This window comes from Durotheca rogersii, assembly GCF_024521655.1.
Source record: "Durotheca rogersii strain YMJ 92031201 chromosome Unknown GGS23scaffold_2, whole genome shotgun sequence".
Taxonomy (NCBI): domain Eukaryota; kingdom Fungi; phylum Ascomycota; class Sordariomycetes; order Xylariales; family Xylariaceae; genus Durotheca; species Durotheca rogersii.
In genome coordinates, this window is record NW_026251233.1 from 763,600 (window position 1) to 778,653 (window position 15,054).

At 58.9% G+C, this 15,054-nt stretch overlaps 4 protein-coding genes across 4 annotated transcripts; 2 read left to right on the top strand and 2 right to left on the bottom strand.

Moving 5' to 3' along the window:
* Positions 1 to 3,678: 3,678 nt before the first annotated feature.
* GGS23DRAFT_592620 (FAD/NAD(P)-binding domain-containing protein) lies at positions 3,679 to 5,478 on the bottom strand (the record flags this gene model as incomplete). The annotated part of the gene is made up of 1 exon (XM_051517904.1): positions 3,679 to 5,478. The coding sequence occupies one exon, from the start codon at positions 5,476 to 5,478 to the stop codon at positions 3,679 to 3,681; it is 1,800 nt and encodes a 599-aa protein (XP_051376002.1).
* An 897-nt stretch (positions 5,479 to 6,375) lies between these two features.
* GGS23DRAFT_169337 (RNI-like protein) lies at positions 6,376 to 8,662 on the bottom strand. Its single transcript, XM_051511540.1, has 3 exons — positions 8,545 to 8,662; positions 6,739 to 8,485; positions 6,376 to 6,609 (listed from the first exon to the last, which is right to left on the bottom strand). Coding segments are annotated over exons 1-3 (1,833 nt in total). The 5' UTR covers positions 8,547 to 8,662; the 3' UTR covers positions 6,376 to 6,525.
* A 1,792-nt stretch (positions 8,663 to 10,454) lies between these two features.
* Positions 10,455 to 11,341, top strand: GGS23DRAFT_169414 (uncharacterized protein). Its single transcript, XM_051511541.1, has 3 exons — positions 10,455 to 10,519; positions 10,788 to 10,912; positions 10,998 to 11,341. The coding sequence occupies exons 2-3, from the start codon at positions 10,822 to 10,824 to the stop codon at positions 11,213 to 11,215; spliced, it is 309 nt and encodes a 102-aa protein (XP_051376004.1). The 5' UTR covers positions 10,455 to 10,519; positions 10,788 to 10,821; the 3' UTR covers positions 11,216 to 11,341.
* GGS23DRAFT_547692 (uncharacterized protein) lies at positions 10,736 to 15,049 on the top strand. Its single transcript, XM_051515104.1, has 4 exons — positions 10,736 to 13,050; positions 13,132 to 13,342; positions 13,398 to 14,325; positions 14,395 to 15,049. The coding sequence occupies exons 1-4, from the start codon at positions 11,467 to 11,469 to the stop codon at positions 14,624 to 14,626; spliced, it is 2,955 nt and encodes a 984-aa protein (XP_051376005.1). The 5' UTR covers positions 10,736 to 11,466; the 3' UTR covers positions 14,627 to 15,049.
* The last annotated feature ends 5 nt before the right edge of the window (positions 15,050 to 15,054 follow it).

Sequence of the window (15,054 nt, forward strand, 5' to 3'; positions counted from 1 at the left end):
TGTATGCCGTGCCTATGAAAAAGAAAAGAGGTAAGTCACACGGGGGACCGGGGGCGTTCCGTCGCTGTCACTTGAGCACTTGGCTGCTAGGCATTGGATATGGAGAAGATCGACAACGCAGTAGGGACTCATTCTCCAGCAATCGAACAGATACATTGCCCTAGTTCGCCCAGAGCCGACGATGCATGTCGAAGTCGTAACCAGGGTGGATATCGGCAGCATTGCGGTTGCTGTGCATCGAGGGCGCAATCTAGATGCAGATTCCCAGCATCCGATGCTCTCTACTCGACCAAGGTAGGAGATGTATTGGAGCCCGTGCCAGGGTTCTCAACGGTGGCTGTCTCCTGATGATCAGCGCCCACACGGATACCTGAGCCTCGGCAGAATCGACGACCACGGCCAGGAGATGGACGAGAAGAACGTTGGTTCAGGTGGCTTCGGGGGAAGGGGGTGGGCGAGAAAGGGAGGGAGGTGAGTTGTACGTGTAAGGTTGGAGGAAAATATGGTGAGGGAGGTTATAGAAGCGTCGGCTATCGACTTCGCAGGAGATTCGACCTGCGTCATAGGGGGTTTCGTCAGTATAGAGCGCGGGTACCTACAGGCTTAAGGGGGCTCGTCAGGGCACATGCCTGGTTGATAATATGTACACGTATATCGGCATATGCATACTATACCTACATAACTTGTAGGTACCTCGGTATACAGACCGCGTATACGAATATAGTATGGAGGTTAAGAGTTAGGTACATGGATAACCCCCTGATATAGGTACCTAGGTAGGTATGTACTATATGCAGATACGAAAAGCGAAAGAACCCATTACTTGGGTGCGACCCAACCTTGACACATCAGGTACATGTCCGACCTGCCTTTCACATGTCCATGTGCGTGCGTTGCCGGCGTTGGGAGGTATCTAGGTACCTCTCATAGGTGCCTACCTATGTACCTATGTAGTTAGGTGACGGGCTGCCCCCCAGCTGGCCAGGTCCACTCCAACGACCTAGGAGGTAGCTGGTAGGCGGGGTGGACCTAAACAAGCCGACTATTTCCCGACCCCCGTTATGTAAGATGATATCATGCGATGTCATTGGTGCATGTGGGTGTGCCCGCCTCCCAGGTTACGTAGCAGCAGATGTGCGTGTACATATAGTATAGTAATCTTCCATTGCTACACTGCTACGTACAAGGCACCCTGTACCTTGATCCTCCAAGCCATCTGTCCACTAGACCTTCGACGATACAACACAAATCCCCTTCTCCCCGTCCACCTCCCCTACCCGTCCAGCATAATCCACGATGGGCGTGGCCACCTAAGATGACGGGGTCTCTTGCTTTTTCCCTACTTTAACGTAGCGCCTCCGAATGATAACCCTCCGTGTGTTATACCATACCCATCTGCCACCTGCCTCGCTGCCTGTCTGTAAGACGCTGTCAACCTAGCGAAATCATATAGCCTTCTTAGGTTAAAGGCCCGACGTCGACGAGTCCGGGTTTTCTCTGGTCTCGGCCTTGGCCTCCGAGCTACTGATACTTCCCCAGACATACCATGAGGCATGCTTTATTTCATGTGGCTCTCATAACATACTTATCCGACCCCCTTCTCCCCTCCTCTCTCCCTTCTCTCTAGAAAAACGGACACCGTGGGGAGGCTGAGTCGACGGGGACTCGGAAATCGGAAATCGGGGCTTGCTTCTCAGCCTCTCTCTCTCATCTCTTTACGCGCTGACACTGTCAAGCTTTGAACTCGACGCGTGGCACCGACGAAGCGTCCCAGATACCGAACCGACAACCAACCCCCGCTCTACTCTCGTCACGCCCTAGGCTGTGGGAAACTATTGAGTGATAGCCCCTGTTAATATTTCGCCGTCGTATTTCACGATCATTCCTACCTTGCGGATTATATAGCCCTACCTGGACAAAGGCGGTCTTGGTCCGTGCCACGGTGTATCGGAACGTGTCCGTAGGGAGAGGCCACCAATAGACCACCCGGCGTCCATTCGACAATCCTGCCGTGGCCTCTTCACACTTACCCCAGCATACGGCCGGGAGACCGCGACGCCATCTTAGTATCGCGCAGTTCGACTTGGAGAAGCTATACGGCTCTGGAGATAGCGCGCTCCATCTCAGCTTCCGCATTAGGCGGCCCCGCGTTCACGACGACCGTAAACGGGGCGGGGAAGCAAAGCGAACTAGACCCCGTTCTCTTGACTTAGCCTACTCTACGTTCTACAACCAGGGTGCGAGCAGAAGGATACCCGAAATCTAGACGCACGAATCTGGTAACAAGGCCTGCTCTACCCCGACGACAGTCGGGTCATGTGGTACTGCTAACGGACCGACATCGTGAACTAATTAGCACAATTCTACCGAGGATAGCCCCCGGGGAAACTATGCATTTTATGGGGACGTCGAAATTTAAGCGGCAAGATGCTGGCCTGGCGCCCGAGCCCTCGCCGACCATGCTCGGTGGAACTCTCAGACCACAGCATGGCTCTGTCAGGTCTATGCGGTATGATCACTCGAGCAACGCTCGTCCACCGTAAAATCGACGAGTGGAGAGTCGGACCTGTTGCATAAACGGATGAAGAGGGTTCCGTGCATCGTGCTGCTCTCGATATCGGCATCCTGCCGAAATAACGACTGCCTATGTCCTGGGTGAATAGGCGGGCTTGAAATGGTTTCTAGTATATATAATCCCCAACCCCGACCACAGATGTAGAGATGAAGTTGCCCTGTGTTTGTGCTTTGCACTCCATGGAATCTGTGCGATTTCTTCAGAGTCCTCGCGATCGCCATCTCTGCTCCTGTCCTAGAACTCAGCAGGCGCTGTCGCTTTATGGACATACTCTGGCCTTTTATCGATTCCCGGTTCCTCGTTAGAGACGAAGCTCTTTAGTTGCTTCTAATCGCCTACTCGAGCCCTTTCTCCCCTAGCAAATCTGGCCTCTCTAGTTTCCGGGGCGAATGTTCGTGTCGAAGGTCACGGCGTGTCTTTCGCACACGTCCACGCAAGGGGAAAATGAGAGTTGGCGGGACACTAACAGCCCCCAGGTAGGCGAAACTCGCCCATCCATTGTATCTCCGTAGCGGTCGGAACAGCCGCTCGCTCGCTCGCTGGCCTGCGGAAGCGGGGCTTCACGCCGACGCCCAAGGCTCCGGTGGCGAGTCTCGGGTCCGTATCGGCGACTGCCTAGCCCCTGTCCGCGGCTTCGAGCGCATTGCCCGACACAGTGGCGACTTCACACCTAGGAGCACGCAAGGGGAGGTACTAGGAATCTGGCGGCGGAGCGGGGGTGTATGGGCCGCGGGTTCGCTACCAGGTTGCCGTAGAAGCTGTGGACGTGTCGCTTCATAAGAATCAGGCGCCGTAGGTAGTGCTAAGTCTAAGTATATTAGATAAAGCTCCGTGAGATATATTAGTTGAATCTCGGTCGTGTCTCACGCGAGCACGCACATGTCATTGTATAACCCCCGAGAGGCAAGATCTATGCCTTTTTGATTCTCAGAGGTGCGATGTTGTGATATCCGGTGTTACATACTCCCTGACCAATATTGCCTGTTCTGTTTCTGAGCCCAAAATTTACGCCCGCCCCCCTTGCCTCAGTCATGTCTATCTAGCCCGAGTATACGCTGCGCTTCTTCCCACACGCATGTTGCATGAATATAGGTATGCAAATATCACCCCGCCACATTCAAACCCGGCTCCTCTCCCTTCTTCTTCTCCTCCTCCTCCTCCGGCCCCTCGCCCTCGGGGCCCTCGGGCGCGGGCTCGAAGCGGAAGCCGAGCTCGGCGAGGGACTGGGCCCTGCTGCCGTCCTTCTCGAACCGCATCTTGGCCTCGGCGAAGATGCTGCGCTGCCAGAGGAGCTCGGGGCCCCAGCGCGGCGGGGGCTTGCCGCCGGGGCGGGTGGTGCGGGCGGCGACGAGGTCGTGCAGCTCGTTGAGGTAGCGGCCGTCGGCGCCGGGCGGGAAGACGTGGTACTTCTCGTCGGGGTCGCGGCGCGCCGCGGCGGCGTCGGCGCGCGCCTCGTCCGCCGCCCACCCGTCCACCGCGTCCAGCAGCGGCAGCGCGTTCGCCCACCCCCGCGCCAGCACCGCCGCCTGCGCCTCCGCCAGCGGGAACGGGATCACCTTGATCGGCAGCGCCGGGAACGCCAGCGTCGGGTGCGCCGCGCACACGAAGTGCTTCGCCAGCCCGTGCACGCGCCGGCCGTCCGTCACGAGCGGCTCCTCCTCCTCTTCCTCCTCTTCCTCCTCTTCCTCCTCTTCCTCCTCTTCCTCCTCCTCCTTCCCCCCCCCCTCCCCTTCCTCCGCCGAGGAGCGCGACGGGCCCAGCGTCCGCGGCAGGAACGGGAACGTGTACAAGTAGCCGGTGCAGAAGACGACGGCGTCGACGTCGCGCTCGTAGCGGGTCTGCGGCGGCTCTGCGCCCTCGTCGCCGTCGCCGTCCAGGGGGTGGAACTCGACGGCGCGCTCGGCGGCGACGAAGCGGCTGATGCGGCCGACCTGGACGAGGCTGGCGGGCGCGTCGGCGGCGAGGTGGGCGAGGACGTCGGCGGCGGCGGGCGTGCGGGCCGAGAGCAGCAGCGGCGGCGCGCACACGCGGCGGATCTGCGCCGCGATGTCGAGCCCCGAGGGCCCCGTGCCCACGACGACCACCTTGCGGCCGCGGAACGGCGCCGGCCCGCGGTACGTGCGCGAGTGCGTCACGGCGCCGGGGAGCGCGGCGCGGAACTCGGCCAGCCCCGCCAGCCCCGCCGGCGCCCGCGGCGTCGCGTAGTGCCCCGACGCCACCACCACCGCGTCGTACGTCTCGCGCGTCTCGCGCCCCGACCGCAGGTCCCGCGCGCACACGTCCCACTGGTCGAGCGCGCGCCGGTCCTCCTCCTCCTCCTCCCCTGCGCGCCGCCGCCGCCGCCGCAGCGCCACGCGCGTCACCTGCGTCGAGAAGCGCACGAGGTGGCGCACGTCGCGCGCGTACGCGAGCAGGTAGGCCTGCACGGCGTCGCGGGGCGGGTAGAGCGCGCCGGGCGCGGCGAACGCGCGGTCCGAGAAGCGCATCAGCGTGTGCGGGATGTTGGTGTGCAGGTCGTCGTACATGGGCGAGGGGAAGCGCGGGGTGCCGTCGCCGGCGAGGACGACGGGCGCGTCGAGCGGCGGGTGCGCATCGCCGGTGAGGGGCGCGCCGGCCGCCGCCGCCTCGACCTGCGCCTTCGCCGCGCTGTCGTAGTTCCACACCCCGCCCGCCTCCGCCTGCTGCTCGAACACGTCGACCCGCGCGAAGTAGCACCCCGCCGCGCCGCCCGCGCCGTGCGCCGGCTGCGCCAGGAGGTACTTCGCCGTGGCGAGCCCGCTCGGCCCCGCCCCGATGATGGCGACTCGCCGAACGCGGAACGGGCCCTCGCTCTCCGCGCTCGCAGGCCCGGCCGCGTCGGGCCCGGCCGCGGGCGAGGAGGAGGACGGTGCCGAAGAGCCCATCGCTGGCAACGGGCGTGTGGGAAGAAGGGTAGTGACGGCGGGTAGTGTGCGGTCGTTGTCGTGTATATCGGTAGGTATGGCCCTAGTGTGCAAGGTAGAAAGGAGCTGGCCGGGGCACCGGGAGGGCGGAATAGATGGGAATATCCAAAAAGGTTGCTGCAGCAAGGGAAGAGGGGCGTGTTTAATAGAAATGTCCGACCAGGGGCGGTACGCGAATATCCCGCGATGCTCAGTCGACACGCTGTAAGCTTTCTCCCCCGAAGACGGAGGGAGACTTAGTGCGGTGCTAGGAGGTATGTCTCAACGATATATATTCTTATCTGCTTATCCCAGGCGCCTTGCGAATTTGTCTCGTTAGAAATGAGATGGAAAGGGAAATGAAAAGGAGCAGGAGAGAAAATCAGACGATCAAGCCATCATCGGTGGACATCGGCAGTCGAATGGGGGCGATTGGAAAACCGGGCGATGGCGTAATACCCCCTACGGCGGGACCGGCCGAGCTAAGTTGGGTCCGGCGCCGGAATGCACCAGAACAAGTAGAGATCATGGCTTATATACCCATAGGTTTGGGTGGATAGACGCGTGCTTGCAGCGACAATGTACTACGAGACAAATCAAGTATTTACATAGAGCTACCACACGGCTCTGCTTGGCCTGAGAGCTGCGTGCGAAGCGTGTCATGAGATCATATGCTGTACACAAAGGACGTAACTGTGCATGATGCATCGCCGCCATCACCGTTCGCATCTCTCCAGTGACATCGCCTTATCTTAACGTGGGAGCACAGCCAGAGGGAAAAGAGAGGGTGAGGAAACAGAGGGTGGGCGAGAGAAGAGATAAATGAGGGAAGTAGGTACATGTAGTAGTGTAGGCGCGTCGACTGTGTGGGCTTACAAGTAGGACGAAGAGCTACGCCGAGTCAGTTAGTAATAGGGGTGGACAGGGCAGAAGGGCGTTTGCCTATCCTCGTCGGTGTCAGCATCGTGCTTGGCGCCCGCTAGACGTCGCGTAGAGACTGGCGGAACCGTGACGAGAACGTCGATACTTTCAATCGTCACCCTCGATGACCATTCCTATCGCGTTCGGCATGCCCACCAAGATTCTACCCTTGGGGACGCGAACGTCCTTCACCTGCAGGCCGCCGTGTTGTTAGTCTTGACGAGTGCCGTACGTGTCGGGGACGGTCCCATCAGGGAGCTATTCGGACGAAAGACGAGCAAAGAAAAAAAAAAACAAGGGAAAAAAAAAAACTTAACGGACCCTCATGCAACCGAAAATGTTCAGTTTCTTCAAATTGGGGCAGCTGCGGAAGATGGACCCGACGACGAAATCCGTGACCTCCTCGCAGAAGCTAATCTCGAGGTCGGCGAGGTGGGGATACACCTTGTCGGCGGAGAAGACGTCCTCGAACGCTTCGCGCGAGATATGCCTGCACCCGTGGACGTTGAGCTTTCTTAGGATCCCGCCCGAGTGGCTCATCATAGCCCGGAACCCGTCCGAGCAGAGGCCGACATTGTGCCGGTTCTGCCTCGGCTGTTCGGCGTCGACGTGGCGGCAGAGCTCCAGGTCGATGGACGCGATCTGTTTGTTCTTCCATCCCTTGAAGAGCCTGGCGAATCCGGCGTCCGTCATCTTCTCGCTGTGGGTGATGCGCAGCTTCGTCAGCAGGCGGCAGTGTTCGTGGAGGGCATCGAGCAGACGGTCGTCGACGTCCGGGACCATCCGCAGCGAGAACGTGTGGAGATTTCTTCCGACGTTTCGAATGACGTCGACGTAAGGCTCCGTCGAGGTCATCTGGACGAACTGCAGGCTCAGGCGCTCGAGGTGGCGGAGGTGCGCGATGTGCCGGATGCCTTCGTCCGAGACTTGCTGGTTGTGGCAAATCTTCAGGTGCGTCAGGGACGGGCAGTGGGTTTGTAGCGACTGCACAACCTCGTCGCTAAAATGCTTATCCGTGTAATATACGCGGAGGCCCTTGAGAGCTGCCCCCTTTGCCTGCAGATACTCGGCCCAGGAGGCCTGGGATATGAGGTTTGCGCCGTGCAGATAGATGCTCTCGAGCGTGATATGTCTTCCGATCAGGTACTTCATGACGTCGTCGTTGAACTGGATCGCGTTGCGCAGCTTGAGATTCTTCAGCTTTGCACAGGTCTGGAATATTCGGACATAGTCATCCGAGCTTAGGCGAGCTGCGTCGTACAGGCTTAGGTCCTCCACGTTAGGCTGGAGGAAGAGCGGGAGGGTCTTGGGATTGAGAAGCCTGCGTTTGGATAGGTGTCTGGCAACGCTGTCGAGGGCGGTGGGGGGGAGGTCGCCGAGATCGTCGGCGAGGCCGATGTTGTTGGCCAGAGTCTCGACGCAGAGGGTCACCAAACTCCTGACCCCGATCTGGCCGTCGAGCATCTTGCTCTGGACCCTTCTTCGCCCGCCGCCAGCGGGGCCGCTGGTCGTGGCCCTCTTCTTCTTCTTCTTTGCGGCCTGGTCGCTCCCGGCCAGCACGCTCCCGCACTTCTGACAGAGCAGACCGCCCTGGGGCCCCGCGCGCGAGTACGGGGTTACGGTGAAGCGTTTCTGGCAACTCTCGCAGTTCTCCGTCTGGCCCGGTACGGGAGCCCATTGCTCGGGGTCGCGAGCCAGCATGTCCATAGCCAGATAATACTCTTCGTCCTCCTCGCCATCCTCTCCAACCCGAGACCCCTTCTTACCCTTGGAAGCGCGCTCGAATTGCTTACGTCTCGCGAAGGCCTTGGACCTCTTGATCTTTCGGATCGCCTCGGCTTCTGCCTTGCGCTTCTGGGCCCGGGTGGAAACCTGTGTCGCCTCTTCCTCCGGTGCGGCCTCTTCCCCCGCGCCCTCTTCGCCTTCTGCAGCGGTAGGGGCGGTGGCAGTGCTGGCGGCCTCGCGACGTGCCTGTGCCTGCCTGGCGATGCGGCTGGCCGAGATGTTCTGGGAAGCTAGGTAATCGGTGAGGGCGGAGCGAGGCCCGATGATGATATGGTTCCGACTCCTGAGGTGGGGTTAGATTGTTAGTTAGTTGTGGTCTCTCCGCCATCTGGTGCGACATACATGGTGGAGGTTGCACGCGGGCCTGCGAGAGGGCCACTCGGATAGGATGCACGGCGGGTTCGGATGGGAGCTTGGGATGAAAGCGGACCGGGGTGGACGGATAAGAGGGAGGAGAGATTAGGTTGCCGTCGATAGTAGGGCGAGACGGGAAGGGCCACGAGAACAAGACTGCGCCGACGAGACTGTTATGGTCGTCGGGCGCGAGGTGCCACGATCAATGCTGGAATGCTGGAGATTATCTGCCGGGACGATCTGCAATTCTGTTCGGTATCCTTGGCTGTCGGGCGGAAAATGTGTGGTGAAGTTGGTGGGAGAGGAGAGCTAGGGAATTTCGAACTGGGACGAGGGGGGGTTTCTTTTTTTTTTTTCCTTCCCAATGGCTGGTTGGTGGGATGACTAGAAGGCAGGTATGTAGGTTGGTAGGTATCTGTCGAGACAGAGCAATCGATGGCGATTTCGAGCTCTGAAAGAGAGGGCGGGACGGATTGGCTTGAAAGAAGCAGTCCCTATGTAGGGAGGCGGAGAAAAGGCACCCGAGACAACAAAAAAAAAAGCAGCGATGGACGAGTCGGCAGGGAGGAGGAGGAAAAGGGAGCGTGTAAAGTGTCAGACAGACATCCATGGCCACCGCGAGACAGCGCGTTAAGTGCCTACGTCCGACAAATGTACCGACATGGGGCGGGTACCTGGGTGCTTGGTCCCTCTGCTATGGAGGTAGCAGGTACCGAGACAGCAATCCGCCGTACCGGGAGACAAGGGCCCCCCCTGGGCCATCCCGCGTGGCAAGCATCCGATTAGGCATGTACATCTCTCTTCACACACCCAGCGGAACGGCGTGAACGTGTCGGTACCCTCTGTGCCCTTGACCTCCTCCTTATGGCCTTCCAGGCTGCGGCGCGCAACCTGAGGCGGCGATTGGCCAGCTGTGGACGTCCTCAGGGCTTGCCAGGGCACCCTTCCCCCCTTGAGTGGGCGACCAGGTCACGGGCTTGCGTGTGTCATTCGCGAGAGCCATTTTCCGGTGGCGCGCTTGGTTGGCTTGCTTTTTCTTTTCTCTCCCTCTCTTCCCTCGCTCTTCCGTTCCCACCCCGTACATATATTGTCAGCGCTTGCTACAGCCACCCGGCCCGTACCTGGTGCACGCAGGTACATCGGCACTCACGCTGAGCATTCCCTGTGCCGTACCCGTCTACGTTGGTGGAAGAGACCACAGCCGGTGGCCAGTACAATGCCTTCTACTTAGACTTGCCCTTCCCCAACCCGGCAAATGCGGTACCGGCTGCACCCACCTGCATGTACCTCAGGCCCACTGCATTAGGTTCACGGGTACTTGGGCAGGTACCTGCTCCTGGACGGGTACATCCACACAGGCCATGCACCCAATTGGGGAATTCAGGGTCAACTCGGGCTGGTGTTTTAGGTACTTACTATACCTCCTATGCATATTTAGGTAGACCACCTCCAAATCTTCTCTTTCTTTTTTGGTTGCTTCACACCTAAAATTCCTCCCCTTGAGGATCTCGTCCGACGGCTGCCTGACGTTTACAACTCTTCCACCAATTCTCCTCAATTGTGTTTTTGTTTTTGTTTTGCCCACGGCGCCACCGAGTAGCTGCCTCCCTCCTGGCACCTCTCCTGGCACCTCTCCTGGCACCTCTCCTGGCACCTCTCTGGCTGCTTTCTCCTCTCTGCTCAAAGTAATGGCCCCTGTCGCCTGGGAGGTCTCTCGTCCTTGTCGTCTCCGCTCCCAGCTCTCGACTGCCAACCCTCAGTTCGCAGTTCTCGAATCCTCGAAACCGCTCCAATATCATTGAGCCCGTCAACCGCAGTCTGGGGCTGGATCGTCTGGGGGCGTGTCTGCATCCTGCCTGCTCGCTTCATACATACATATGCGGGCAGCCGGCGGGCAAGTAATTGGATCGATCGAGCCGTAGCCTGCCGCCGCCGCCGCCGCCGCCGCCATTGCTTCTAGGAGGTAGGTATTCCCATCCCTAACCCAATCTACGCTGCTAGTCTACCATCTACGCTACTGGTTGACCTCCACTCCCTCTACCCCCCACTGCCCGCTCTGTCTCACCTGCACTTACGTCTATCCCAACCTCGAATCCCTCCCTCCCTCCCTGCCCTGATGCTACCCCTCTAAGCTAGACCCCGTGTCCGCCTCTCCTCTGCCTCTGCCTCTGCCTCTGCCTCTGCCTCTGCCTCTGCCTCTGCCCCTGCTAACCCTCCAAATACGTACATAGGCTACATGCCAACAACGCCCGGCTCCGTACGTGCATGCGTGTACGCGTTCTGACATGCAGCAGTCTACCTATATCTTGCCTCCGTCTGCAACTGTCTGGGTCATTTGTCTTTTTCAGCTGCCGCGGTGCGCCCTTCTCGTTGCCTTCGCCTATAAATTCAGGCACCTAATATAGCCCGCCTCCTGGTCTGCCGCCAGGTTGTACCGCCAGACCCTGCTGGGAAAGTTCAAACCTCGATAGGCGCGCCTCCGACTCCGACTTATTTCGCCATCCTCTTGGACGATCCGCCCTCCTTACCTCTTTACCTCTTTTTTCTCCTTCTTTTTTTCTTTCTTTGGCCACTTTCGCTCGCGCCCCAATTCATCCTCCTCTTTCTAACCCCCATCGTCTGGGTGGCTTACCTGGTTGCCGGGGAGCTTACCTCCTAACCGAAGCAACCACTAAGGCTTTGGGGAATAATACTGTACAAAGCCACTCCTGGGCACGTGCAGAGCGCGTACGACACACCCTGCCTTTTCCCTCTGCGTCGTTGCCAGTCCTCCTGCCACGCCTACCCAACCCGGCCAGGTTATATAGGAGGGGCCGCGGCCTATTTACGCTCGTTTTTGCTGCCAACTGCTACTTTTCCGTAACCCATTCTTGACTATCCCTCGCACTCGCGCGCCTCCGACCTAACGCTATGGCGCCTACTACGCGTCGTGCGAAGCGTGCGCAAGGGAGTCTCCTGGGTGCCGGCGCCGATACCCCTGTTTCGGTTGAGCCTCGGGCGGCACCTGTCCCGAAGGGCCGTTCACTCATCAAGCTTACTACGGAATCTCACGTCGCCGCTTCTACCGATAGCGTCTCGACCACATCGGCACCCACCCCAGCTTCGACCGGCTCGGACGGCGAATATTCCACTCCGGCAACTAGTAATACGGTGACGCCGTCGCCTTTTAATATCGCCGAGTCCGCTGAGCGTGCCGCGCCGACGGGCGGGCGTCGGTCCAATCTAGTCATCGAGGTGCCCGCAATCCCGCAGAGCTGGGACACGACTGGCAAGAAACCCAAGGCATTCACTGCTAGGAACACCCGCCGTAGGCCTGGACCCGTCTCTTACCAGCCGGACTCGGAAGATGAAGACGATGACGAAGTTGCTGATGCGTCCACGCGTCGCAGCTTAGCTCTGATTCGCCGGCTGCAAACCGAAGGGGGAGAGAGGGCCGCCGCTGCGCATTCGGCCTCTCTGTCATCCAAGCAGCGGGATGCGAAGCCTTCTCGTGGAACCGGCCAAGATCTCACGTTGAGTGTCGAGGACATGCCCGCTGCGCGTAAAAAGAGAGTGATGCCATTGGTCAAGCATGAGGATGACAGCGACGACTCAGAGCCGATTGCCGCTCGCAAGAGACAGAAGACGGCAGATGATATCACGGATCCTGGCAATATGAGCGAGCTCGCTTTCGTCAAGCCTGGCAATGTTAGTGATGAGGTGGGATGGGATAGCGACTTGAGTGCGGTTCTGATGGCTATCGATAACAAGGACGAGAACGAGGAGGATGAGGATGAGGATGAGGATGAGGATGAGGACGAGGACGAGGACGAGGACGGACCGTTTCACTTACGCCCTACGTCACGCTTCCGTTCCCGTCAGGGCTCGAGGACCTCGCGTTTCTATGGAGGGGGTAATTCTCGAAGAACCCAGGCGCGAGAAAGGCTTGAGAAGCATCATCCGGAGATCAACACGATGTGGACCGAACTCGAGAACATGCCCATCCTCAAAGCTGGCAAGGCCGAACAGCCGAAAACTATCTCGCGTCAGTTGAAGCCGTTCCAGCTGGAGGGACTAGCTTGGATGCAGGCTATGGAAAAGACGAAGTGGAAGGGTGGCCTCCTCGGAGACGAGATGGGCCTCGGCAAGACGATCCAGGCTGTCTCTCTCCTCATGTCTGACTACCCGGCCAAGGCACCGTCGCTGGTGCTCGTCCCTCCCGTCGCGTTAATGCAGTGGACATCCGAGATCGAATCGTACACGGATGGCCGACTGAAGACGCTTGTCCTCCACGGCAGCAACTCCAAGGCAAAGAATATGACCGTTGCCGAGCTCAAGAAAATCGATGTCCTTCTGATGTCATACAACACGCTAGAGTCTATGTATCGTAGACAAGAGAAGGGGTTCAAGAAGTCGAACGGCAAGGGCGGCAAGGTGGCAACGCGCAAAGAGAAGAGCGCGGTGCATCAGATCAAATTCCACCGCGTCATCCTCGACGAAGCCCACAGCATCAAGGTAAGCCTACTCGCAGCAGCGACCCCTCTTCCTCTATCCTGCCTCTCCTTGGCCGTCTCGACTAACAGGAGCGTATCCAAGTCCAAAACCACCATGACCGCCAAGGCTTGTTTCGCCCTCGAGGGCACGTACCGCTGGTGCTTGACCGGTACCCCGCTGCAGAACCGAATCGGCGAGCTCTTTTCCTTGGTTCGATTTCTCAAGATAACCCCGTTCGCCTCCTATTTCTGTAGGCAGTGCTCCTGTGCCACCGTGGACTGGGCAGTAGACGATCAAGGCCAGTGCCTACATTGTGAGTCCGCCTACCCTCTGTCAGGCGGCGCATCGTGTCGGCTAACCGGTCTCAGGCCCCCATCATATATTGTCGCACATATCGGTCTTCAATCAGGAGCTCCTGGTGCCCATCCAGAGATATGCCCACCAACACCAGGGGAGGGAGGCGTTCAGAAAACTACGACTCCTCACGGACCGGTTCATGCTGCGCCGTCTGAAGAAGGATCACACGAATGCGATGGAGCTCCCCGTCAAGGAGATCTACGTGGACCGCCAATTCTTCGGAGAGGAGGAGACGGATCTCGCCAACAGCATCATGACGAACAATGAGCGCCAGTTCAATACCTACGTCGCCCAGGGCGTAATGCTTAACAACTACGCCAACATCTTTGGCCTCATCATGCAGATGCGACAGGTGGCCGACCATCCCGACCTGATCCTGAAGAAGAACGCCGAGGGCGGGCAGAACGTGTTGGTCTGCTGCGTCTGCGACGAACCGGCCGAGGAAGCGATCCGGTCCCGGTGCAAGCACGATTTCTGCCGCTCCTGCGCAACCAGTTATATCAATTCTCAGGAGGCGCCCGACTGTCCCCGCTGCCACATCTCGCTATCGATAGATCTCGAGCAGCCGGAGATCGAACAAGACGAGGCGCTCGTCAAGAAATCCTCCATCATCAACCGCATCAAGATGGAGAATTGGACGTCGTCATCCAAGATCGAGCTCCTCGTCCACGAGCTGCACCGGCTGCGGTCGGACAACGCGTCGCACAAGTCGATCATATTTTCGCAGTTCACGACGATGCTCCAGCTGATCGAGTGGCGCCTCCGGCGAGCGGGCATCACTACGGTGATGCTCGACGGCAGCATGTCGCCGGCTCAGCGCCAGGCATCGATCGAACACTTCATGAACAACGTGGACGTGGAGTGTTTCCTCGTCTCTCTCAAGGCGGGCGGCGTGGCGTTGAATCTCACGGAGGCCTCGCGCGTCTTCATTGTCGATCCGTAAGTAACCCTCTCTCCACCTTTCTCTCCCACGACGAAAACAATGTTGCTTACCGTAAACAACTATAGGTGGTGGAACCCGGCAGCGGAATGGCAATCGGCAGACCGGTGCCACCGTATCGGCCAGACACGACCATGCGTCATCACGCGCCTCTGCATCGAGGATTCGGTCGAGAGCCGCATTGTGCTGTTGCAGGAGAAGAAGACGCAGATGATCCATTCGACGGTCAACGCGGACGGCACATCGGGGCTCGAGAGTCTCTCGCAGCGTGACCTCGAGTTCCTATTCAGAGGTAACTAACCCCCCCCCCTCCTCTTCTTTTATACCATTCTCTTTTTCGTCCGATGGCGGAGGAGGGAGAGGACGGGGTGCACTAGCTGTAGGCATTTGCTAGGATGACGATATACCTTAAAGTGCGCGCTGCAGCTTCAGGCGAAGGGGATAACGTGATAGGGACGATGGTTATTAGGGGCGCCGAGGGACTCGGTCTAGACTTTGTGTGGACACGGGACGGTAGCAGGAAGCCGGAAGTTGTAAATAGCTGTGGCTGGCTCTCGACGGCTGGAGCAGAGTACGGCTTTTCCGCCGGCCTGCCGTCGGCATGATGCGAACGACACGAGCTTCCACTATGTACCTAGGTACTTATGTATTTATGTAGGTACATAGGTACCTCCTGGGCGAACGTGCCCGATGACGTAATACATAATATGAGGTACCTCCTTACCATG